This window comes from Amblyomma maculatum, chromosome 4, assembly GCF_055883805.1.
Source record: "Amblyomma maculatum isolate TAMU_Amacu chromosome 4, ASM5588380v1, whole genome shotgun sequence".
NCBI lineage: Eukaryota > Metazoa > Arthropoda > Arachnida > Ixodida > Ixodidae > Amblyomma > Amblyomma maculatum.
Window position 1 is genome coordinate 161,629,579 of NC_139347.1, and position 25,708 is coordinate 161,655,286.

At 43.6% G+C, this 25,708-nt stretch overlaps 1 protein-coding gene across 1 annotated transcript in view; it reads right to left on the minus strand.

The window, feature by feature from the left end:
* LOC146193376 (MAM and LDL-receptor class A domain-containing protein 1-like) overlaps positions 1-25,708 on the minus strand; it is a 204,074-nt gene that overhangs the window by 30,252 nt on the left and 148,114 nt on the right. Inside the window, 9 exon segments of the mRNA XM_084600530.1 lie at positions 777-899; positions 6,459-6,690; positions 8,878-9,128; positions 11,766-11,909; positions 15,515-15,608; positions 17,064-17,214; positions 20,462-20,567; positions 21,189-21,347; positions 21,589-21,673. Of these exon segments, the coding sequence (XP_084456656.1) occupies positions 777-899; positions 6,459-6,690; positions 8,878-9,128; positions 11,766-11,909; positions 15,515-15,608; positions 17,064-17,214; positions 20,462-20,567; positions 21,189-21,347; positions 21,589-21,673 (1,345 nt within the window).

Here is a 25,708-nt window from a genome sequence, read left to right on the forward strand (position 1 = left end):
CTTGGGGCATTTTTCCTCGTAACACAATCTTGAGCCGCAAAAAGCAATGGTACGGATTTTACACAACGCAAAATAGACGGAATGTGTACATCTTACAGCAGGGACAGTGCCAGCGCATCCCTGTATTTACCTAATTTCTCTACTTAGACACCTGGCGTCCTTGTGTCTTAACCAAGACAGCACTAGAGTCGTAATCATACAAGCGACTTATTCAAGTCAGGACTGAAGCCCAGTCTTGACTCCAGTCTTAGGCGTCCATGCTAGTGGCCTATTCTTTAGACTCCAGTTAAGTCTAGACTTAGCTAAGACAGTCTTAAGATTGTTTTGTGCAAGCGGGCCCTGTTATGGTGCTTAGAGACAAATATTTTAGGATGGATATTTTTTCAAAGACCGTGAGTGCCAGTAGCAAAACAACAATTGTCTGTCTGAGACATTAGGTTGTTTAGCACGCACTCGCATGTTGAGTGCTCAGAGTAATTAACTTAGCTTTAAAATTTGCTTCTTTGTGTTTAACGGAAGCAATCAAAACAGTGGTAGGCCCTGTAAGTTTAGTGCACAGATAATGCACGCCAGTCTTATCTCCTGTCGATAGCATAATGGTTTAAAATGTTACAAATTCAGCTGCGTGAGAACGCATTAAGTTGAACGTCTTCACTCCTGTCGATAGCATAATGCTTCAAGGTGTTACAAATTCAGCTGCGTGAGAACGCATTAAGTTGGAACTTTGTTGCTACCCCAGAATACAATCTATGAGAAAAGTGGTTAATGAAACTTACATCCTTCTTTCATAATGTAGTAGAGCTTCAAACACACGCTGGGTCCTAATGACAAAACCTGGCTTCGCAAGCTGCCAAGCTGGAATTTAGCCAAGTCCTCGGCGTCCAGTAAAAGATAGAATCCTGCAAAGCAACATAAATAGAAAAGTATTGTATCGCGCACATTCTCCTGTAAGCTTTAGCACAAAACACATAAAACTACAAATACACTGAATACCTTCAATGAATATTAGAGAAACCTGTAAGTGTATTGCATTTAAAATAATTCGCTCATCATGGTTCACAGGCGGATAGTCCAAGGCGTCGTGGTACGGGGAAAACATTTCGATCGTCGCAAAGAAAGCAGGAGCACGAATAGAAGAGACTGGCGCGTAATTTTGTCTAATAAGTGCAGCATATTATAGATCAGCCTATAAGTGCAGGACATCACCTACACTCAGTCCCTTATGGACTAACGTATTGGTAGTACTTGTAAAAGGCCCAAAAGAAAATATTAAATGAGAAGCGGTAATATCATCCTTATATTACACAATATATAACAGGCTGCACAAGAAAATAGTTGCACAGAAAGGCGAACATGAAAGCCGCAGAAATATTACGTGAACAGCACTCCAATAAAAAGGAACGCGGAGGATAATAAAGCACCCAAAATAATAAAATAAGTATAACCAATACTATATCCTACAACTTATTTATAGCTGCAAAAAAAGTACTACATTCTGAATGGATGAAATAAGGAAAGCGACAGAACCTGTAAGAAAGCTGCGCAGCCCACAAGAGCAGTTATATAAGTCTTCCTTAAAAGGAAGCAACATGTTTGCACCCTAGTACAATATGGAGAAATAAAAATGACGCATGCGCTACATTTAACCACGAATTTATGGATATAGGAAAATTACCCGTGTCACAGCGGGTCAGTTCATGGAATTTCATATGTGCTATGTGATCACAGTGATAACAAAGTTTTCCAATCGACCATTTTGTATTCAGAAATGCCCTCAATATAAGTCATCTACACTGGTCCTGTAATATTGTAATCACGTGGTGAAAAGATGACTGAGATTCGTTGAAAGGACGTAGCCTGGACCTATGGCGAATGTTGTCGTCTACACAAAAGTGCGTGATGTTAAGGCTAGTGCCGATATACTGAAGTTTCAATAAAGCATAAAATCTAGAATAAGAATTCTAAAAGAAATGCTCTGACTTCCATCACTAATTAATGTATACTTCATGCTCCATACCCATTCACTTTGGTATATGATGACAGCGTCTGAACTCTAATATGCGCAACGTTTAACGTCTATAGGTCATTTATTGAAACTGTCAAAAACGTGCGCTTACCTAGGCTTTAAATGCATTTTATTCAGTTGTCAAGAGACCAAAATAAACATATTATTGTCTTAATGGCTTTTTATACAGCTACCGAACAAGACTATGGGCTCATGACAATTTACTGCTCCCCAAAGGAGGAGTTACTGAGATGCACCAACCACTACTACTAAAGAAACTGACGTTGAGAGATTTTATGCTGAACTGCTATGCCTTTGAGACCACAATTCATCATCAGACGTCTTGTTTCTCTTAGGAGACTGGAATGTTAAGGTGGGGAGTGAAGAAATATCCGGAATTACAGGCAAGTTCGGTCTTGGTGAGCGAAATCAAGCTGAGCAGAGGCTAGTAGAGTTTTGGGAAGAAAACGACCTTACCATAGCGAATACTCATTTTCAGCAGCATAAGAGGCGCCTGTACACATGGGATTCCCCGCACTGTCTGTACAGGAATCAGATTGATTGTATTCTTTGCGGCAGAGATAGAGAAGCGCTATACAAGCAGTAAAAACAAGGCCTGGGGCCGATTGTGACACCGATCATGTGCTTCTTGTTGCCAAATTTAAGCTTCGATTGAGGAAAACGCAGAAAACTAGAAGGCCTTTCAGGTATCATCTGGATCAAATTCCATTAGAATATGCTGTGGAAGTGAGGAATCGATTTCAAGAATTAAATCTAGAAGACAGAGAGCCTGAAGAGATGTGGACAATGTTCGTGATATAATACAAGAAGTTGCTACTAAGGTAGTTCCAAAGCAAAAGAAATGCAAGAAAGCAAACTGTTTATCTGAAGAGGCTTTGCAAAAAGCTGAGGAAAGGAGGATGGAAAAAGTTATGGGGTAAAGAGAAAGATACAGGGTACTCAATGCGGATTTTCAGAAAATAGCAAGGGGAGATAAGAATGCCTTCCTAACATACCGTGCCAAGCAGTTGAGGACAACAGCCAATTGAGGAACACAAGAGCTCTGTATAAGACAATCAAAGATATCAAAGGAAGCGTCTGTGCTAAGCTGGCCGTGATAAATGACAAACGAGGCAGGGACCTCACTGAAGCCTCAGAGATAAAGAGGTGGCGGGAACACACAGAAGAACTGTACAAGAAGGCCCCGGATGTGAAAATCTAACATAAGACGGTTGTGATTACTGATCTCGAGCCTGGCATCCTGAAGAGTGAAGTTGAATGGGCCTTAGCCAGCCTTGCTAAGAACAAAGCTAGCGGAATTGATGGCATTCCAGCTGAGGTGCTTCAAAATCTCAACCTTGACGCTGTTAACGTTCTGTATACAATATGACAGCAAATTTGGACAACCCTGCAATAGCCACAGCATTGAAGGAGGTCAGTTTACATCCCCGTTCCAAAGAAAGGCAGTGCCAAAGATTGTTCCAACTACCGCACGATTGCGCTGATTTCGCATGCTAGCAAGGTGATATTGAATATCCTCCACGGTAAGCTGCAGTATGTGGATCGGGAGCTTTCGGACGTGCAAGCTGAATTTCGCAATGAAGGAGGAACTAGAGACCAGATTTCCAACCTTTTCTGGATCATGGAGAACGCAAGAGAGTTCGAGAAACCCATCTACTTCTTCTTTATTATTTGTGCGAAAGCGTTTGACTGCGTAGATCACAACAGAGTGTGGCAAGCTCGCCAAGAGATGGGAGTTCCAATTCACCTCATCTGTCTGCTCAGGAACCTGTATGGAGGGCAAGAGGCTACAGTCTGAACTGGGCATGGTCTAACTGATTGGTTCCCGATTGAGAAAAGAGTGAGACAAGGCTGCATACTGTCGCCCTGCCTATTTTGCCTATATGCTGAGTGCATCATGAGGATGGCCGGTCTGGACGAGTCTTCAGCTGGAGTGAAGATTGCTGGAAAACATATCAATAACCTTAGATATGCGGATGATACCTCTTTAATGGCAGAAAGTGAAGTGGAACTCAAGAGACTTCTGATGCGCGTACAAGAAGAGAGTGAGAAGTTCGGACTTAAACTGAACATTAAAAAGGCAAAGATCATGGCGTCTTGCCTTATCAAGTCCTGGAGCATCAAGGGACAAGAAGTGCAACCTGTGACAAATTTTCTTTTCTTGGATTCCAAGATTACCCCGTAAGGAGACTGCAGCCATGAAATTAGGAGACGCCTGCTTCTCGGAAAGAGAGCAATGGCTAGCCTAGACCACCTATTAAACAGCTAAGATTCAAGATCCGTATAACTCGTGCTGTGGTCTTTCCAGTTGTGATGTATGAATTCGAGAGCTGGACTGTGAAGAAGGCTGACCGCCAAAGAATTGATGAGTTTGAATTTTGGTGCTGGCGGAGACTCTTGAGAGTTCCTTGGACTGCCAGAAGATTAAATCAGTCGATAGTGTCAACCATAAACCATGACTGTTCATTGGAGGGTAAAATTGTAAAGTTAAAGCTCGGCTACTTTGGTTATCTGATGAGAAGAGAGGAGTCGTTGGAGAAAGCTTTGATGTTGGGAAAGGAGGGTCACAGGAGAAGGAGCAGGCAGCGAACGCAATGGTTAGATGGCATCCTCGAGGCGCTGCATATGATGTTATGTGATGTTAGAAAGATAGTGAGAGACCGGAAAGCGTGACGTGATATGGTTCATACGGTCACGAAGAGTGGGGACACGACTAAACGACTGATTAATTTGAACTCTCTTTCGAAAAGCAAAGTTGAAGGACTGTTTTAATTTGCGCAAGGAGATGATGCAATCGTGCATCTAAAACTGATTTTCATTCTATGATTTAACAAAAATGATTCTTCTTTACACTGATTTTGTTTCGTTTATTTGGCTGAATGCCCCACAGCGACTACGTCTAGAGGGACGCCGTAGTAGGGGGTTCAATGGGCGAGCACAATAATATTTCGCGCAAAATTTGTTTGAGAAAACACTTCGCACAAAATAGATTAGTATGGTCGTAATTTCGCAACTTTATAAAAAAAAATGTTATATTGATTCTGCTTTAATAGAATGGCCGCATCACAGAGGTGTTTTTTTTTTCTCTGGGTTTTGTCTTAGCTGTAATCTTCAAAGTGATAAAGCATTCATACAATCGTCAAAGCGAAGTAAAAATCTTCCTTATGCGCTTACTAATTTACAGAGCAGTTGTAATCTCATATTTTCCCATCCCGTAACGAAGTTCTGATACAACCACTTCTTGTGGATCTTTTAGGGTGGCATCGTGCAAATGGCTTTCAATTGAGCACCCACTTTTATTCAAGTTTGAGGCTAGCGTCAGATATGATTGGAGCCAATTAAATATGTACCGTCTTTTTCAAAAGTGCACAGCCCAGGGGGCAGCCTTCTGAACCACCTTGTGCGGCTTGTAATGCGTTTTCAGTGTTGATAATCTTTTGATGGTAAGAAGAATTTTCGTTATATCCTCTCGGATGTGAAGAACTTTCCCAAATGCTAAATGAACTCCACTGCACGATTGAGAAGCAAACCCCCTCGACTCTACACTTTTGACAAAGGCTCCAAATGTCTCCAAATGTGTGCCGCTCATTTTTATTGTAGGTGTCCGTCGAGACGTGAGGCAGACACTGTCCGTTCCGTTGACACTTGACGCTTTACTGAGTTCTGTGCCAGCCTCTAAATAATAAAGCTCTATGGAAAACCATTCTAAACAATTTTTAAGTGCGCCTGAAGCACTATTAGGGCGAAGTTAAATCGTGTTTATTATTTTAGGAATAACCTAGAGAGCCCGGGTTACGCAGAAAAAGCTGGCGTGGGTGGTGATATCTCGTTTGTAACGCGGAAATCAGCCGGAAGGAAAAAAAGGAAACAAAAGTCTTGCAGGTTTACAGAATGGAACTAGGTTTCATACCGTACGACATCCGGTATGATTTCACACCGGTATGAAATCATTTGTAATTTCATACCGAATTTTGACGCAACCGTTCCTTGTGCGAAGTTCACAGTGGTGTCATACCATCCGCTTTCCATTTAGGATCCAACTTCTGGTCAAGTACGAGCCTAGTTCTAGATAAGGATCCAAACCGGTGACACATGCGCCGGAAGATGAAGGATAGCAAGAAAAGTACTCGCACGTTTAAAAGAAACAGTGTCTGACTCGTGATTTAAAGCACCTGAGTTCGATTCACATCTAACCCTTTCATCGAAAAGGGTTAGATAACAGCTCCTGCCCACTAGATATCACTGCCGTCTCGTAGCCTCACACAGCCTGCCGACTAACGCATGCCCACCGTGTCACCTGTCAAATGCTACCTCCTAAAGTAATACTCATCATTTTCCACTCATAATTCAGGCACAGCGGTAACGTCGGGTTTCCATTTAGAATGATTCATTTAACGGTATTGCGCTATTGAAGTGAATTGCAACCTCTTACCACTATCGTTCTCAAAGGTGTGATCCTTGCCGATGCCGGTGGAATTGGACACCGTGTAGCCTCTGTGCCGATACCACTGGGCATAGGATAGGTCTCTGTTGTTGTACCAGTTGCACATATCTTCTTCGAACGTGCAGCTTCCCGGTGCGGGACAAGCCTCCTCGCCCAAGCTGATGTCATCAACAGCAACTGCAGTATCCGGGTCACCGGATGTTTTTCCTTCGAATACCACCTGCGACAAGAGGAGCTACTTTATAATATTGCATCGGGTTGCACCTTAAAAACGCTTTGTTGTGGAGCAAATAGTCCAGGACTATGAAATTCATGCCATAGAGAGGAACGTATACATTTCGAAGGAATCTGTAGCGTGCCGGTGTTGCACTGCTGACGGATCTATTACCCAACCATAGTACCACCAAGAGAACTTACTAAGGTTTCAGTCTACAGGATCGTATCTGTAAAGTAAAATAACGTGTTAGGCTCGGCTTGAACGCAGAATATTATTCAGAACATTTCTGCCGCTGGAAATAAATGTTGACAACACCAATATTGAGAACGGTCTAAGATTTGAGAATAGCTGAAAAATTTATTTGTTTAGATGCTGCTCCGCACGAATAATACTATCGGGCTGCCATGCTAATCCAAAAGCAAACTGCATAAAAAAAGCCGACGAGCCTTCAGGCGAAGGCTTCCTGAAGGATAAATCCTATTGCAAGAATAAGAAAGATAGCACGTAGCGTTTTCATGAAAAATGCCAAACTTTGGTTGTATAAACTATGAACCTAATTACCCTCATAGCGATAGAAATTCTTATAGCCTGCCATAATGCAGCCACCAGAAGCGAAATGAATTGCCGATTACTAGACGTCAGATACAGTCATATAGGAATTGCGAAATCAGGGTGTAGACGAGCTTTAGGTATGTGAAAGTAGTGGAAAATATCTATAGTGCGGCACAGCAACCACAGTTCTGAGCAAAGAAAGTAACAATATTCACATAAGGAAAGGTGTTAGGCAAGAAGACACGATCTTCCAGGAACTATTCACAGCTTGCTTAGAGGAAGTATGCACACTTGGAATAGGAGCAGTTAGGGATAAGGGCAGATGGAGAATACCTCAGCAGTTTGCAATGCGCTCATGACTTTGATTTTTTAAGTAACTCAAGGGATGAACGGCAAAGAGTGGTTGATGACCTCGGTAGGAATATTAGAAAGACAGGTTCTAAAATGGGAATGCGAACGAAACAGAGCCTTCCACAAACTAAATAACCCAAGTGCGGAACAATGGGAGGGTCTGCTGACCAGCAGCGAGCTCACGGCCCAAACGGCACTGGTGCGGCACGCCTGCGAAGCAGCAAGACTCAGCGGTGCCCTGGAATAGGGGCGCTGACCTTGTGAAGAGGCCGAAGATATGAAGACATCGGCCCGCCGCTAAAATCAGAAACTTTTCAGAGCAATAAATGTTTTCTCTTTCTCTCTCTCTTAAAGTAAATATGCAGAAGCATACAGTAAACAACAGCCATGAGAAGGAACACCAGTTCACAACAGGTAGCGAAGCACTGGAAGCGGTAGGCGAATATTTCTACTTAGGGCCGCATATCATGACCATGAAAAGGAAATAACAAGAAGAATAAGATTGGGATGGAGCGCATTTGGCAAGCACTCGCAGATTATGTCCAGCAGCTTACCGGTATCACTCAAGAGGAAAGTATACAACAGTTGCATCTTACCTGTACTCACCTATGGGGCTGAAACGTGGAGGCTAACCAAGAGAGTTGTACTTAAGTTGAGGACAACCCAGAGGGCTATGGAACGAAAAATGGTAGGGGTAACATTAAGAGATAGGAAGCGTGCTGAGTGGGCAGAGAAATAACTCAAATTACTGACATTCTAGCGGAAATCAAGAAGAAGAAATGGGCATGGGCAGGACATGTAGTGCGAAGAGAGGATAACCGATGGTCGCTTAGGGTAACAAACTGGATCCCAAAGGATCGAAAGCGTAGCAGGGGGCGGCAGAAAGTTAGGTGTGGCGGATTCGGTTAGGAAGTTCGCAGAGGTAAAGTGCATGCAGCTAGTACAGGACCGGGTTAATTGGAGGAATATCAAAGCGACCTTCGCCCTGGAGTGGGTATAGTCCGGCTGATGATGATGAGATTCGAGCGACGTAAACTGAGACACCCGGATTTATCCCCATCATCTATATCCCCATGGCAGAATTTTTAAATATAGAAAAAAGGCGTTCTTTTAATCCAGAGACGTGTCTCTCAGTTTTACTCCCATACAAGGTTCCCTCTTGAATGGCCGCCTTCTCTACCTTGCATTATAGAGTATTATGTCCTGTGGAGTTCAGCTTGATAAGCGGCAAAGGAAGCATGCGAAGTTATTCCTCATGCATCAAAGCACAATTTTCGAGGTACTCACCGTAACCATTTGATTAGAGTTGAGCAAGCCGACAGCTGCCGAGAACCAGCGCTTTACGGACACATCGACTGTGGCTGCGCTCCAAACAGACTCTTCCGCGCCCTCTTCAGATTCCCGAGTGACGTTCAGCACTTCCACTGTGCTTCCCGAAATGAAGAACCAGAAGCGCAGGCACTTGTGACGAGAAGCGTCGTACCAGCCCTGCGGGCTGACCATGCGGCCACTAGGAGACTGCGCCAGAGCAAAGATACCTGCGAATGCGAGGAGGAATGGATGGTCTAAAGCTTTATGTACCCCGACGTAGAACGAATACTTTGCAAACATTTACGAATTAGAAAGTTGCAGTTGAATATATTTGTTTGCAGATGAAGCTGTCAGGCACTCATATGGTTGATGCTATCGAAGTTAATTCCTCAACAAAATGCTACTGAAATAGATTTTGACAAATATGTGCATCATTATAGAATATTGGAGAAGCAAAGAAGTAGTGGAAAGGCATTGACAAGACGATACGTTACCAAATTGTGAAACGAAGATTTAATTTAATAATCCTTTTAGGTGGAAACAAATTGGGTGCTGCCTTCTGATCAAAACCAAACATGAAGTCATGAGATGCGTACTAAGCTTTCTGTAATCATTCCGTCTGCCTATGGCATGTCAGAATGACGCGGGCGCCACATTATGAACTGCATTGCTCTCTTCACGATCCTGTGCATTTCGCTTTGCTAAGTCGGGCCCTGTAGTGAAGGCCACGCATGATGTGTGAAATAACTTTTCCGGGCATCAAACGGCAACGGCTAAAGAAAAGAATGTAGTTTAGAAAACACAATAGTGTAGACTGTTTTTAGGTATCTTATAGAAAGAAACTAGTCGTCCGCGAAAATTGCGCTGGAATCGAGCTTCTTGGGTACCTGATGCATTTAATTTAGATTTTGTAGGGCAACGGAGCAGAAGTACTTCGAACTATAGGGCATCATCCAATAAATTATTTTCCTTACGAAAACGTACATGGCAACACCTTTTCTATGATTTCGAACCCTCATTACTAGTATGTTGTGATCGATGCATCAAGGCAGAAAAGAACTATTCGGAGTCGAACGAGATTACAGCATGTTTATTGCAACTCGTCTCGTCTACCAGAAATCCCCCCTGACACCTCATTAAATAGCCTCGTTAAGCAAAGACCACAACGCTAAGCCAATAGGGACGAAGTAAACTCCCCTGGGCTAGTTGGTGTGTCATCATTAATTAATTTTGTGATCAACAGTGTATGTATGTAACCTTTTGTAAATTGACTCATTATGGCAGTTTTACAGTCCTTTTTTGCTACTGCAAGAGTGTGTTCTGTAATATATTTATTTAGCTGGAGAGCTGCCTATACAGAAAACAATTTATCACAATGATGAAACGATGTAAGAATCAATGTCAATAAAATTATGTATGTATGTATGTATGTATGTATGTATGTATGTATGTATGTATGTATGTATGTATGTATGTATGTATGTATGTATGTATGTATGTATGTATGTATGTATGTATGTATGTATGTATGTATGTATGTATGTATGTATGTATGTATGTATGTATGTATGTATGTATGTATGTATGTATGTATGTATGTATGTATGTATGTATGTATGTATGTATGTATGTATGTATGTATGTATGTATGTATGTATGTATGTATGTATGTATGTATGTATGTATGTATGTATGTATGTATGTATGTATGTATGTGGCGTAAAGTGAGCAGAGGGTGCAGGTTAGAGTGTCGTAGCGGAATAATACTATAAGGAGCGCGTGCAAATAAATCTACAAATATATCCTTAAGTGCACTGTACGAATTACAACTATAAACACTATGCTGTTGTAACTATTTATTCGCACCAAATTAATAAACTTGAAAACTATCGTCCTCACACAGCTTCATGTAGGATACATCGATTAGGGTTTCGAAGCTTGTATCATTGGTCCAGACAAGGCTGAATTATTAAAAATTTGCGCCTTCGGCCAGCGTGCACTACCATTGTTATTTGTTCACTATTCAATTATGTGCGTTTCAATTAACCGAAACACATTTAGGTGTGGGCCGATTAAAGCAGCATCACACAACTAGCAAGCAGACGGCTATTAGAGCCAACACACGCCAGCGTCTCCAAGAATTCATATAGTAGGTGTCAAGCTAAAACAGTTGCAGAATCTATTAATAATGTTTGTATTCATGCCTTTGAATAAGACATCTCGAGCTAGTTGGTTCATCACAGAGCAAAAACAGCGCAAACTTCACAATGGACAGAGAAGGGCAGACGAGACATAGGCGCTGCCTTTGTTCTTCTGGCTTCACAATGCTTTTATCCGAGCCAAATTGCATGTAGTGTCTCCTAAAATTGTTTTGCTCTCGACTGTGTACAAAATTGCACGAATCACTCACAAGCCTACATTGAGCACAATTGTGCTGAGGCAAAATGTTTAGAATACCTAAAGGCGATTTTCTTGATTCCCGGTTTCGCAAGTTATATGTTCTCAATTTAGCTATTGCTGACATAGGCAGTGAATTTCCCTCAATGTGCTCCTCAACAAGCGTACAAGATTAGGAATTTGAAAACCTTGTTTTTTGTTGTTTAGATTATATACTACACCAGAGGCTTTCCTTTCGCGTTCGAAGAATGTTTTCTAGAGGCCAAACATTCAAATATTTTTACTTTCATAACAAGACGTACTTGCGAGATATATGTATTAAGAAGATTTGTATCTCGTCAGTTTGGTGGAATTCCAAGCCGAGTAAAAATATTATTTGGAATCTGTAATTCAAGTCATCTCTGAAATTTATACATACACTGTACCGACGACAGCTGAAAGGTTGAATGTTCGGTTACATTTCTTACCTGAGGCGGACTGGGTGGTGTAATCGGCTTGAGGTAGGGCGACGCTGCTTGCGCTGGTCCGCTCCCAGTTGTGCATTTGCCAGCCACACGAGTCGGTCTCGAAAGTGCACACTGCGTGTTAGTAAGCATGGAAAGCAATATTCTCTTCATAACATTTTTCTTCGCGTACAAAACTGTTTTCAAAATATTTCTTCAGGACGATTGCGACGTTTTGTCGTCAGACAATCTACAGCCCCAAACAAATCTCCCATGTCTGCAATGATCTGTGGGTGAAGCCGTCAAATTGAGAATACGGTACCCTGCCCAATTGGTTGTTTGCAGGCAATTCCGCAAGGATGAGATAAATGTTAGATAAATAAACCGGTATTCGTAGCTAAACTAGTACCCTACGTACATGTTATGCTTTCGTCAGACAACCTTACTCAGAATAGTTATTCAACAGCGTAATGGCTCTCATCTTTCTTTACAGGCGCAAATTGACGTAACCATTCCGATTGTTTGGAAGTTGAAAGACACTGGCTCAAAATACTTATGTCCGCCTTTAAGACATTACTGCATATGAAACACAATTAAAGAAAGGAGCTCGGTATATTTTTTTCGTGATGTATGCTAAACACTGTTTCATTATGAGGCATGAACACACAAGCCGTCGCAACACGGTAGGCATCTAAGAATGCTCAATGAGGCACAGCCTAAAGCGTTACATCTAGCAAATTTGTAACACTACGAATTACATATTACGTTTACTAATAAGTATTTTAACATTGTAACGTTTACCCTATTGTTAAGAGCGAGGTTTTATTAGCCGGAGAACAAACGTCAAAAACCAGCTGAGTCCAGCGAGTCCCAGCACGAACCGCTTCTTTTTCATCCTAATCTTCCCCTTCCTCTTTTTTTGGGGCGTAACAATTCCCTCTATGCAGCCGAAGTAAGTGACGTGATGATGGTTGGATCGCTCGAAAGCACCATACCATGCTTTCGATCGATCCTGAGAGACTTGAGTGCGAAAGCAGGCTTGAAAAGCAGACTGTCACGGCTACCGAGGGATCCTCATCCTATACTGGCAGGAAACGGTGGGTGGTTTCCAAGGTAAATCTTAGGTGGCCAGCGTAGAAAGCAGGAAGGATAGGCTGACGCCAGTGGTATTATGATAGACAGTAATAAAAACGGAGGCTACGAACAGTAAAACGATGTCCCAGTTCTCGTGATTTGCATCGATGTTCGTGGAGAGCATGCTAGTGATCGTTCGGTTAGTGCGTTCAGTTAACCTGTTGATTTGGGGATGGTAAGGCAGTTAACGGCGAAAATGACAAGCACATAAATAGAACATCTGCTCCACGATGTCGGTGGTAAACTGGCGACCACACTATCTAAAAATAATTCGTGGAGGTTAATAGCGGAGAACTTTCGCCCGTAGCATAAAGCAAGAGACCTAGTACGCGTTGGCCAGGTATGCGTTGACCAAGTTGGCGTGATCAGGCATTACTGCCGTCTCACAATATGTAGTGAGGTAGTCCACGCAAACAATGATCCAACAGTTCCCATTATGGGATAGCGGTAAGGGGACAAGATAGGCGCCCACAATTGCTCTAATATAGTGGACAGGGTGGTGTTACGGGCGGAAGTTGCTCCGCTTCCACGCTTGTGGGAGGTTTGTAGCACTAAAACTGGGTGCAGCTGGCGACGTAAAGCTCAGTATGATTCTCGCATTTACAGGCAATAGAAGCGTTCCTGGACGCGGTGGAGCGTTCCCGCAGTTTCAAGATACCCGTAACTAGGTTCGTCGGCCATGGCCAGCAAAATGGATGGCATATGCTCTTCGGAATAACCGGGAGGAAGCAGGGGCCCATAGAGGGATAGTTTTCTTTCAACAGTAGCCGAAGACGCACACAAAATTGGTGTGCACGTGATCGAACTTGAGCCGCTTCTAAGAGAGGTTCCGGGGTGGAATATCTTTGCTGTTCTTTAGTAAACGTCAGGTTGCCAGGAAAATCCGGTGGCATCGACGCGACGCAGGGCTCGAAATTATCGACATAAGACTTCAGCGTAGAAAGAGGGAGGTGCGAAAAACAGTCTGCGTCAGCATACTTACGGCCAGTTGTGTATGCGACTGTGAAGTCATAGTCTCGTAGCCGCAGGAACTGTCGTGGAATGCGGCCACATGTGCCCCAGAGGTTAACTTTTCAGCACAGGGCATGGTGAACCATGCTAAACCGGCGTCCATAAAGATAAGAGCAAAAGTGTTGTGTGGCAAAAACGACAGCGAGGCATTCCTGCCAGTGACAGTATAATTTCGCTCCGGCTCATTAAAGGAGCGACTCGCCTACGACGTGCTCCTTGCTATCGCAGCACAGGACAAGAACCGCACCAATTCCAACAACGCTTTAGTCGGAATGTAGCTCTATGTGCACTGAAAAATCGAAGTGGCGCAGCAGAGGTTGCGACGTGAGAAAAATTATAAGGGAGCAAGAATTATAAGGGTGCAAGGAGCAGTTGCACTCAGATGTCTACTCGAAAACTGCATCTTTATGAAGGCGGCTTGTCAGGGTATGTGCGATGTATGTAAAACTGTGAATAAAAAAAGTACAAGGGTTCAACGCTGCTGAACCAAATACTGAGCGAAAGCATTAGCTGTGGGTGACCGAGCGTTCTTCTTCTTCTCTTTTTCTTCTTCCTCAGCCCACATATGAAGCGCCGCTTTAACCAAACGATATGAACGTGCCTTAGTGGCCCATAGGGGTAACGTGAATTCCAGGGTCCTAGCAGACTGAGTCTGACATAACCGTCCCATGTGAAACGAGAGACCCAAGTTGGCAGCTCCTGCCAGCTTGAGGTCGTCTACGGGGGTTGTCCAAAGTTCAAAGGTTAATGGTTGTCACCGCCGTTCCACGATGAAGGCTCAAACTGCGAGCAGTATTGCTTTAGCAATAAAAGGCGAAAGCACGAACACAAACCCAAGAAACTCCGTAGTTTCTTTGGCGGACTGGGGTGACTTCAAAGAGGCGGCCGCTGCTGTTTTTGCAGGATCAGGCCTGACGCCGCCTTTATCCACGAGGTTTACGAAATCCAGCGCTCTGCGTGCTAAAAAAACGCACTTCTTCAGCACAAGGCCAGCTTTCGGCATGAAGTCCAGCACAAGAGCTAAATGGTGAATGTGCTCGCTGAACGTCTTCCCGAAAATTACGACATCGCCGAAGTAACGCATACCTACCTCCCATTTTAAACCGCGGAGTACCGTGTTCATCAATTGTTCGAAGGCAACTGATGCATGGCTGAGGCCGAATGGCATCACATTAAATTCGTAAATGCCATTAAGTGTAATAAGCAGAGTTTTCTGTATACCGACCCGATGGACAGGAATTTGCCAATAGCCCTATCTGTGGTGAACGGTGCAAAAGTAGGAAGCAGAAAAAAGGCACTCAATGGCACACCTTTCGGTATCTTATGCATTTTGATAATTATTTCTATTAATGGGACAGGTAATAAATGACAGCACACTTCTTGATGGCGAATGAGGTTTCGGTTCTACAAAAACTTTGCTAGAGACTCGATATCACACTTAAGAATCACGATAAGGCTCTGCAGCATTAAGCTCCAAGCTTTTTAGCTGTGTTCAGCGTTACTGTATACACAAGAATGGGCTCAACGTTTCGTGTTCGTGTTTGCAGTGCACCTTTGCACTAAAGTTGTGACAGTTCAAAATTTAGGCCTAATATAATGATGTAAGGCTGTGAGAAATCAAGAAATACCTTTTGTGTTGCTACACTGGCTGTCCGTGAGATTAAAGTTGTCGAGAGCAATCGTTCCGGGATTCATTGGGGTCACAAGCGCCTCGAACACAAGCTGTAATGAAATTATTTTCTTCTTGAGTCGAACACATTCGTACAGTAATCAGGTTAAACAACATGTTTGAAGACAACACAGGTGGATAAAAAAATGTTTTTATCAAAAGTTTTTTCCAAATAACTTTGCCATGTCAACAGCACTCGTGAGGTCAATGTATTTTAAGGTGCTGAGCACAGTGTGAAAAATTATTTTTAGGATATAAATGTGAGTGGAAGCTGAAAACACCAAGCATTTTCACTTTTCAAATACCTAAACAGTTAAAAAAAATGAAAGCGCCTCTATTACTACCAGTTATATCATTAAGGCAGTGTTCAGTATAAACTACTGTTTTTAAGTAACTCTTTTATTCAATAAGATATGCTTGCATAAAAAAATCTAATTCGTTATGTACAGCTGTTTCTACGAGACATCTTACCAGCCACTTGTTGACTGTATTTTCTTTAAACATTCGATTATAAATGAGTTGCTGCTCAAAAACAACATAAAGTAAAAACACTTTGCCATAATGTTACATGCAGTGAACACTGAATACACACTAGCGACTTCTGCTTCACTAGAAGAATTCATTTCTTACATGGCTTTTGTATTCAAATAAAAAACTGAGCATTGAACTTCTAACTTAAGTAAGTGAAGTACTGCCCTCAATATACGTAAATAAATCGAGCTTTGTAGGGAAAGCACCCTGATAGCCCTTAAAGAAGTAATGCTAGACGTTGTCTGAAAGTAAGAGCTGCTTTTTGCAAGAGAAGTTTTTATCACGCTTATTTTTACTTCAAGCGCTGCATAATAATATGAAGCACATAAGCGCGCTGCAGCACGCCAAAGCAGTTCAGTAGCAGTACACGTAAAGTGAAGACTTATCTCAACTGCAATTAAAGCATGAAGCGGGAAGCGGGAAGATAAATGCAGTGTGGGATGGCGTATAAGTGTGATTGTCACCTAAATTTTGGGTGAAATAATATAACCCACTAAAGACAATGCCGGAACGCTTCAATTGCGCTGTTTGGCAACATACCTAGCCGCCTTCATATTGAAATTAAGTGGCTTTAGTGGAAGAGATCTCAACTGTTGGTCACCCTGTTTAAGGCAACGAACATTCATTCTTTATTGTCGCAGGATAGAGTATGTAACTACATCATGCCCTGCTACAGCCAAAAATGAATAGTGAAATGCCAGAACGAGCAAATCAATTTTACAATTTGAAAACAAAATGACCGCTGATAAAAGTTAAAAGTATAAGGAGGACGTAGACAGCAGTTTAGACCAGTAGGTAAAAAATAAATTTTTTCATCCCTCCCAAATACGGCATCTATATGCAGCCGACGCAAACTACCATGAAAAAATCAACGAGTTTCAGTGAGGAATTTTTCTACCCGCCGGCTTTTTCATTTCTGCCAGAAGCTATTCACTTTATGATTCCCTAAATAGTCAATAGTACTTAGAAACTCGCACCTGATGAGGATAATCAGAGTGTAGTTGGACCTGTCCTTGCTTCCAGTCTTTGCCTTGCGGACCTTCACGCCTCCACAAAACGCTTGCGGATGCATTGTCGACGCGCTGTAACAGCCTGAGCTCGCCGATGTTCGGGTGCCACATGTTGTACCTGAGTCAGAAGGGCACACAACAGGGCTACTGCGTCATCTTTACCTTTAAGCACTCGGAAGGCAAGGTACTGGTATTAAAAATAATTTGACGTCCGTTATAGGCAGAAAGTTCACTTACAAAGTTTTATTGACAAAGAGTTTTCACTTTCGACAGCGCTGACTCTTTAAAGTTGTAAATTAGGAAATAATTGATATTGATATTGGTAAGGCTGAATCTATAATTGAAAGTCCATGATTTTACGGTGGCGCAAAAGGGGAAGGTACTTGTAATAAATGTACCTAAAAGATCAGAACGTTTCATAATTTTTTTTTTTCTACTGGTATCCAGTAACTCGTTATAAGGATAGGCGAGTATAACAGCAGCGGACGAAATCTGGGGGAACTGGCGAGCATATTACATTATGCGTCCCACATATAAAACCAGTCTAAATTTAGTTACTATAAGCTGCGTGTGGAAGTGTTTATTAAATCATATTAATGCAATATCGTTAAAGGCCGAGTCCAGCACAACGTTTCGTATCTATGTTTTAGGCATTATAAAAGGAAGTTCATGGGTACGGTTTTGCAGATGGTACCTGTTAAGTGCGCGTTTGAAGCGCCCTGGTCGCGGGCAGATAACTCTTGAAAAGTCTGCCATATGTGTGTATTTTCGCTGGCGTTCGTGTGTGTTTGTAAGCCAACGGAGCGGCCGTGGCAGACGCCTCCTCCCTCTGTACTGTCCTAACTTGTGAGGCGGCCTGTGAGCTGGAGCCGCACGGACGACCAGCAGAAGAAGAGCGTCGCTCCCGAAGACCTCCGATCTGCCTGAAACCATCCCCTCCGAGCCAGCGAGTCGGCTTCTGAGAATTCGACGGGCGCTGGCGGTCAACATTTGTAACGGGGGTGGAAGGCTTTTTCACCTGCCACAGCCGCGGCGAAACGACGGGGAAAGTGAGGATTCCCCAGGAGCCTGGCGAGGAGGAATTCGAGGGAGAGAACGACTTTGAAGCGTCCGAGCGACGCGGCAAAACGAGAGACTCGTTTCGGGTGCCGTGACGAGAGACCGCACCTTGACTGAAGTGAAGTTGTGCTGCAGTGTGTATATAGTGTAAATAAATTCTGTATTCTGCAATTAGAGTGAATTCCGGTCCATGTAATCGGGAGATGAGAGAAATTTCAAGAAAACAACAAGAAAAGAAGAACCTGATATTTAACTGTGCCTATCCTATATAATACGGGACATGGCCGAGCACTCATTTATCAATGGGTTTCGTGACATAAAGACACAACATGCTGTCACAAATTATGGAACAGCTGCGAGGTCGGGTTGCTCATTTCAGGTGAGAGCGTGGGGTCGACCTTCAGGGCTCTCAAGCAAGCGTCTCCTAGACCATGGAGGACACGTTCCTATCATCATCATCATCAGCCTGATTAACCCACTGCAGGGCGAAGGCCTCTCCCATATTTCTCCAGTTAACCCGGTTCTGTGCTAGCTGCATCCACTTGACCCCTGCGAACTTCTTAATCTCATCCGCCCACCTAGCTTTCTGCTGCCCCCTGCTACGCTTTCCTTCCCTTGGAATCCGGTTTGTCCCCCTAAGCGACCATCACATATCCTCTCTTCGCACTACATGTCCTGCCCATGTCCATTTCTTCTTGTTAATTTCCACTAGAATGTCGGTAACTTGAGTTATTTCTCTGAGCCACTCTGCACGCTTCCTATCTCTTAATGTTACCCCTACCATTTTTCGTTCCATAGCCCTCTTGGTTGTCCTCAACTCTCTTGGCTAACCTCCACGTTTCAGCCCCATAGGTGAGTACAGGTAAGATGCAACCGTTGTATACTTTTCTCTCGAGCGATATCGGTAAGCTGCTAGTCATAATCTGCGAGTGCTTGCCAAATGAGCTCCATCCCAATCTTATTCTTGTTATTTCCTTTTTATGACCCATATCTGCGGTTACTACCTGTCCTAAGTAGACATAATTCGCCTACTACTTCCAGTACTTCGCTACCTAACGTAAACTGCTGTTCCTTCCCGAGGCTGTTGTTCATTACCTTAGTCTTCTGCATATTTATTTTCAAGCCTACGTTTCTACTTTTCCTGTCTGGGCCATCAATCATTTATTTGCAGTTCATCCCCCGAGTTACTTAGCAAGGCAATGTCATCAGCAAATCGCAGATTACGGAGGTATTCTCCATCTACCCTTATTCCTAACTGCTCCCATTCCAAGTCTCTGAATACTTCCTCTAATCAAGCTGTGAATAGTACTGGAGAGATTGTGTCTCCTTGCCTAACACTTTTCTTTATGGGAATTTTGTTACTTTCTTCATGCAGAACTATGTTTGTTGTGCAGCCACTATATATATCTTCCAGCACTTTCACGTGCGGCTCGTCTACCCCCTGATTTCGCAATGCCTGCATCACCGCCGAGGTTTCAACTGAGTCAAATGCTTTTTCGTAATCAATGAATGCTATGTGTAAGGGCTGGTTATATTCCGAGCATTTTTCTATCACCTGATTGATGGTATGGATATGATCGATAGTAGAGTACCGTTTCCGAAACCCTGCTTGATCCTTTGCTTGATTGCAGTCTAAGGTTGTCCTGATTCTATTAGCGAGAACCTTAGTAAATACCTTATACGTAACAGACAGTAAGCTGATCGGTCTGTAATGCTTAAGGTCCTTAGAGTCCCTTTTCTTATGAATGAGGATAATGTTTGCATTCTACCATGGTTCCGGTACCGTCGATGACACCAGGCACTGCGTATACAGGGTGGCCAGTTTTTCTAGCACGATATCCCCCCCGTCCTTCAGCAAATCTGTAGTTATCTGATCCTCTCCAGCTGATTTCCCCCTTTTGATAGTTTCTAGTGCTTTCTTGATCTCGTCCTTCGTCACTAGTGGAACGTCTGACTGTTTTTCCCTACCGCCAATCTCCTTACGGTCCTGACTACTTTGGCTACTGTAGCGATCTGTATAGAACTCCTCGGCTACTTTGACTATCTTGTCCATATTCGTGATGACGTTGCCCGCTTTGTCCCTTATCGCATACATCCGGTTTTTGCCTATGCCCAATTTCTTCTTTACCGCTTTAAGGCTTCCCCTTACTCTTAATAAGGAAGCGTAAGTTTTCTTTCTTTTTTATTTTGTTAAAAGGTATGACGAATGCCGCACGCGTTTTGTTATATTTCCACGTATAATAATGGCGCATTATACCTAATCTAAATTTGCACTTAAGTAAGAAAAGACAAAAATGTACTATTACCAGAATGTGAAGCAACGGCCAGAGTCGGGCGTCGCAGCCACCTTGATGGAGATCAGGCGGGCAATTGATACGCCAGGATGCGTGTTTTTGGCATATATGTATGCTCCTGCATCAGCCCAGGACACCGGTGGAGGCAAAGGATGTTGGCGAAAAGAACGTCCTTCGTCAGTTGCTAATAACATTCAACTGTTCCTGTGCTGTATTCAGTAAAATTGTGTATAAGTCTTCCGTTTTTCTTAAAGCGCCCTACGTGGGGCCCAACATGTTTTGAGCAGGTTTGCATGCACCGTTTTTAATTTATGACATTCAACAGCGTGAAACGAGCCTTACTGAATATGTACACCCAAGCATATTTACAATTCTGTTAGACGAACAGAAAATTGCAGTCAGCTTGATACTAGGAAATGATACCTTTATATCGTGCATCCAATGTAGAAAAGAGTAACGTTGATCTTAAAATAGCGTGTACCTTGCGCTGTAGGAGAAGCACCAAGAGCTTGTTCGCAGAACGGTTAAGGCAGCCAAGCTGGATACCACAATATTTAAATGACGTTTATGAAAATCGGGCCTTCTGAACTTCTAAAAACATTTCAAACAATCATGCTTTTGTGTCATGTTTCAGAATTAAACGTCTTTGCCTTGTAATTAACTTACAACGTCTTAACGCTATCAAAAACCAATCTATCAGATTAGATAAATGTTTACTACCATAATATTTGCCACATACCTTGGCGGGACTGGCTATCCGTGGGCTGCCACCTGATTATGGGCTTTCCAGCACCGCCCGCATAATACATCCAGTCTGTGTATTTGGTCCCTCGATCGGGAAACCAACCGCAGTCAACTGGACTGGAGAAGTCGCAGCTCACATGCCGTGTCGCCTCCCCTACAGAGAAAGTGAATGCGTGCTTGAATGATTACACTAACTGAGCAGAAGTTATCATTCAGCTTTTTCTGCGGGTATATTGCATGACCCGCTGGTAAACAATTTCACTCAACATTACCTTTCATCGCCTTTGAATTCTGGATGATTCTGACATCTTTGTTATAAAATCTTTTACCAGTGAGAAAACGCATATGCGAAAACTACTGCCGCGGTGGCAGATTTCAAAGATCTCGTTACTCACATCCTTCGCTCTGTGTGTCTGGATGGCAGTGCAGGTACTCTGGTCGGTCTATGCTGACGCCCACGTGGTTGGCCCGATAAAAGAACTGCAAGACGAAACATCGGTCACTTACCATTACTACAGAAAGTAAACACGCTTCTTTGTTTGACTAGCCCGAGGTTTTCAGACGTCGGAATACGCTATGAGTCCGAGACGCATAGACCTCCGAGAATTTTTTTTTCTTTTTTTGCGAAAACAAGAGAACATACTACGAGACTCATTTCTACTTTTTATGTTGCCTAGGCGCAGATTTTGAAGAAAATGGGTTTCTTCTGTGGCAGAAAATGGAATGCTGCAAGCAAATAACATCCCGAATAAAGGGCAGAAGATTAAAGAGGACTAGAGCCGCGCTTACTGGGAGCAAGGAGGGAATAACAACAGCGAAGGAACGTTTCGAACATTGAGAAGCCCAGGAGTCTCTGGCACTAAAATATGAACAAGATTGGGGATGATGTGCTGTTAAGAGTAGAACGCGAATGCGGGTACGGGGTCCGCTCGAATCGTGCACTAAACATACAAACAACGATTTGCTTCTCATAGGAGACACTTCTTCACTCGATTTTTTTGCTTAGTTCCTTCTTACAGAATGGTCCGATATCGCCATTTTTACGTAAAGACTTGGTTTTTATTTCATGTTTCTCTTCATAACTATGGTGCGAATTAACAAGTAGCGGCCTCAACGAGCGCTGGAAACTTTTCAAGCCTAACAAGGACAGACACACCCAAGTTTGAACACAGAGTAGTAAGAGCGCAGTTACATCTTTTTCCCTCAAAGGCAATATTCATTTTATTTCCAGCCTCAATAGAGAACTCAGCGCCGCTTGCTTGCTTGCGCGACTGCAATGCGCGCTCATCCTCAAGCGGCGAAATTCAGAAGCGCTCGTCGGGTGAGACGCCGTCGCGTCGCCTCACCATGCAACCGAGGCTGCACGCATCTCTTGTGCTCGCCTCCTCCCGACCTCGGCGGGTGCAAGCAAATGCTCGGCTGCAGCACCGCACGCCGATTACGCTGGTTGGTGGGCAGTTTTTTTTTTCATATTTGAAGCGGAGTCACGGCTGCGTAAATGCGCGGATGCGTCCTGCTTTCCTCAGCTTACTGTCTTGCGTGTTGTGCTCTCACAAACTGCCTGACATATAGAGCGGAAGTTGCCGGATCTTCTGCCTCAGATATAGAGCGGAACTTACAGGATCTTCCCGCTCCTTCGAGCATGCTTCAACATGACGTTCGGAACAGCGACCGCGCGTCCTTGACGCGGCCAAAGCGCAGCCAGCCGAGAGTATGAAAAGGCATACCGCAGCACGTCCGCGGCAATGCGCTCTGGGAGCATTCAGACTTCCGGGCCTCTCTCGCGGCCGCTCTGGGAAAGAGTCTTGTTTTTCACCGAACCCCCGATCAACTCATATTTCTTCTCTTGTATGGCCGCAGCTACCAATCAACTAAGCGACTTCGTCGTCTCATCTGACAATAAAGCCGCGAGAATGTTTTTCTTTTTTTGCCACAGACTGTCGGTTAATAGAATATCGGATCGCCTTTGTTTAAACCTTGATATGGCTTAGTATTTTCACTCTGTATTTTTGTGTAACTCTGGCATCCTACATAATATACCTGGAATACTTGTTTTGTTATTTTTGTAGTGTTCTTTTGTCGCAGTTTTTGTTAATTGTCCTTTTTTTTTTTGCCTCGTCATTTACCTAGTCGTTTTTATCCCTATCGTATCGTGGCGTTTTCTTTTTTTATTCTATTATTATGCAGTGTATTTGGACTACTCGCTATAAATATCCGATTGTCGTAAAAATAAAAGTGACTTTCTTGAACTTATTCCTGAATCACACACCGACCACGTACTTCACGGGTCGACCGGCCCAACTTCTGAGTTCTCTAACCTCATAGAGGTATTGCGGGTAATGGTAAAAGAGATCACGAGCCTTTGCTGACCATAAAGGCGGGGATTTCTGATATATTTACACTGAAACTCTAGCCAGATGGCACGAATTGCATATGAGTGAAATATCAAAACAAGCCTTCCAAGACTGTACCGTTGTAGCTGGGGAGTAGTTGGAATGATACATCGCCTGCGGCAACTAGCACATCGGCGGTCCTTTACTATACAGTTTTCACTTATTCGGCCTCTGTGGCATCTCATATGCAAAGTTCTGTCGTACACGTGGGGTAGCAAGTAACTTGTACCCCTTGTAATTTATAGACTTCGGATTATCGCGCGAAACTGGTGCTGCATTAAGCGTATACGAAAACAATGTTGTAGTAGGTTTTGAGATTAACGACCCAAGAAGGAGTGCAGCTGCTGGTCAAAGCCGTTTTGGATGGCTCCGGATCAGTAGACATTTGATAGAGCAGCCCGTATGGTAAATGCGCTAACCTCGATCGTGAATTAAGGAAGCACAGGCTAAGATTACAAGGCAGCCAGGTGCTGAGTAAGGGCCGGCTTCAGGCACTCTGTCATAGATGGGTTGTGGTCATCGAAGCAGAGATGGAATGCATTTAATTTAGGGAGAACAGGTTATTTATATGATGAGCACTGAAGCGGAGAACTTTCGGCCTTCTTTGTACTTACCTCTGCACCTGTCCCTGGGTGGAGAATATACTTTTTATATAATGCTTCATTAGAAATCACTTCGGTTTAGTCGCATGCGGGCTAACAAAATGCCACATTCTCTACTCACCGGCAAGATGCCGGCCCCTGAATAGTGATGACGGGCTCGTAAATAAGTGCGGCTATTGGTCAAGGTCGGTCACATATCGCATCAACAACGACGTTCAATCGTTGTGCAAGGATGTCGAGGAGGAGACGGGGTGCACTTTTAAAAGCGCGAACACACTGGCGCATTTGTGTATGGCTTGAGAGACACAGCTGTGCCTAGTTGATTTCCCGAAAACAAAAATAGGGACACTGTTACTGACGCTCATCGACTTGAACGGAAACACGCAGCACCATGCCGCCGAGTCCTGAATGGTTCATGCGGCGCGAACTCACAAGGAGTCGAAGTCTTCAGTTAATCTAGCCCGTACCTTTCCCTGATAACAAATCGGACTTATTTTGCTGACGCCATCGAGAAACGACGTCATGCCCTGAGTTGACCATATGGAGGGAACTTAGGCGGTTGCGTTGAATTTTGCCAGACCTGCGGATGCGTTTAACTTAAAACGCTTTCTCAATGTGGACAAACTGCAGAAACGTACGTCACTCCCGAAATTTCCGCCAACTCTGTTCAGTCACGTATAGCGACATCACAAAAACGCATTTTCGTATTTGTCCACAACAAGAAGCGCCAAGTGTCAATCAGAAATGTTCGGGTCAGCAGCGTGGCGCTAAAGCGAAGAAAGCACAGCGGAAACAAAAAAAGCAAACGTAACAGACAAATGCAACCAGGACAAGAACTGCGCGGAAGCAACTAGGGAAGCCAAGCAGGTTTGGTATGAAGGCGCGAAAAAGCGAAACGTATTCGTGCCGCCGAATTATTTAGGGTAGATCTAATTTTCACTTGGTATAAGCAGTCATTCCCACACGAAAAAGAAAATTGAAGAGATAAGCGAAAATTACCAATTCTCTAAACGACGGGAGCACGCGTTCAGTCTTTCACAGCGGCCTCACAGCACGCTAGAAACAGTGTCCCCTATGCGCATGGGTGACAAACAGCTCGCTCTTCTATTACAATAGCCACAGCTGCCGGCTACTCTATTGAAACCACATCGAAGTGTGTACATCGCTGCACATTAACTTCAAGCACGACTTGGTGAAAGCCTGAGTTTGTCACTTACAACCGGTGAAGCGCGAGCGCGCGCGCAAGACAGCATTCTTTCTCGGCAGAAATCCAAGCGCGAGCATCAAAAGCGCGCGCAAAGCTAGTTGGCTCTGCGTTTAGGGCGTGCGTGCGCAAGCAGCTTTCAACGTGAGCCGCATATTTAACAAGAATGATCAGGGCGTCGGCGGGCGTAAATATTGAAGAAACGGAAGAGGAAGACATCGTGATACCCAACACGAAACAACATTCCATTCTCATCGCTACAACAAGTGGGGAAAGGAAAATGAAATACGCGAGTATAAACCGAATTAAGCTAGGG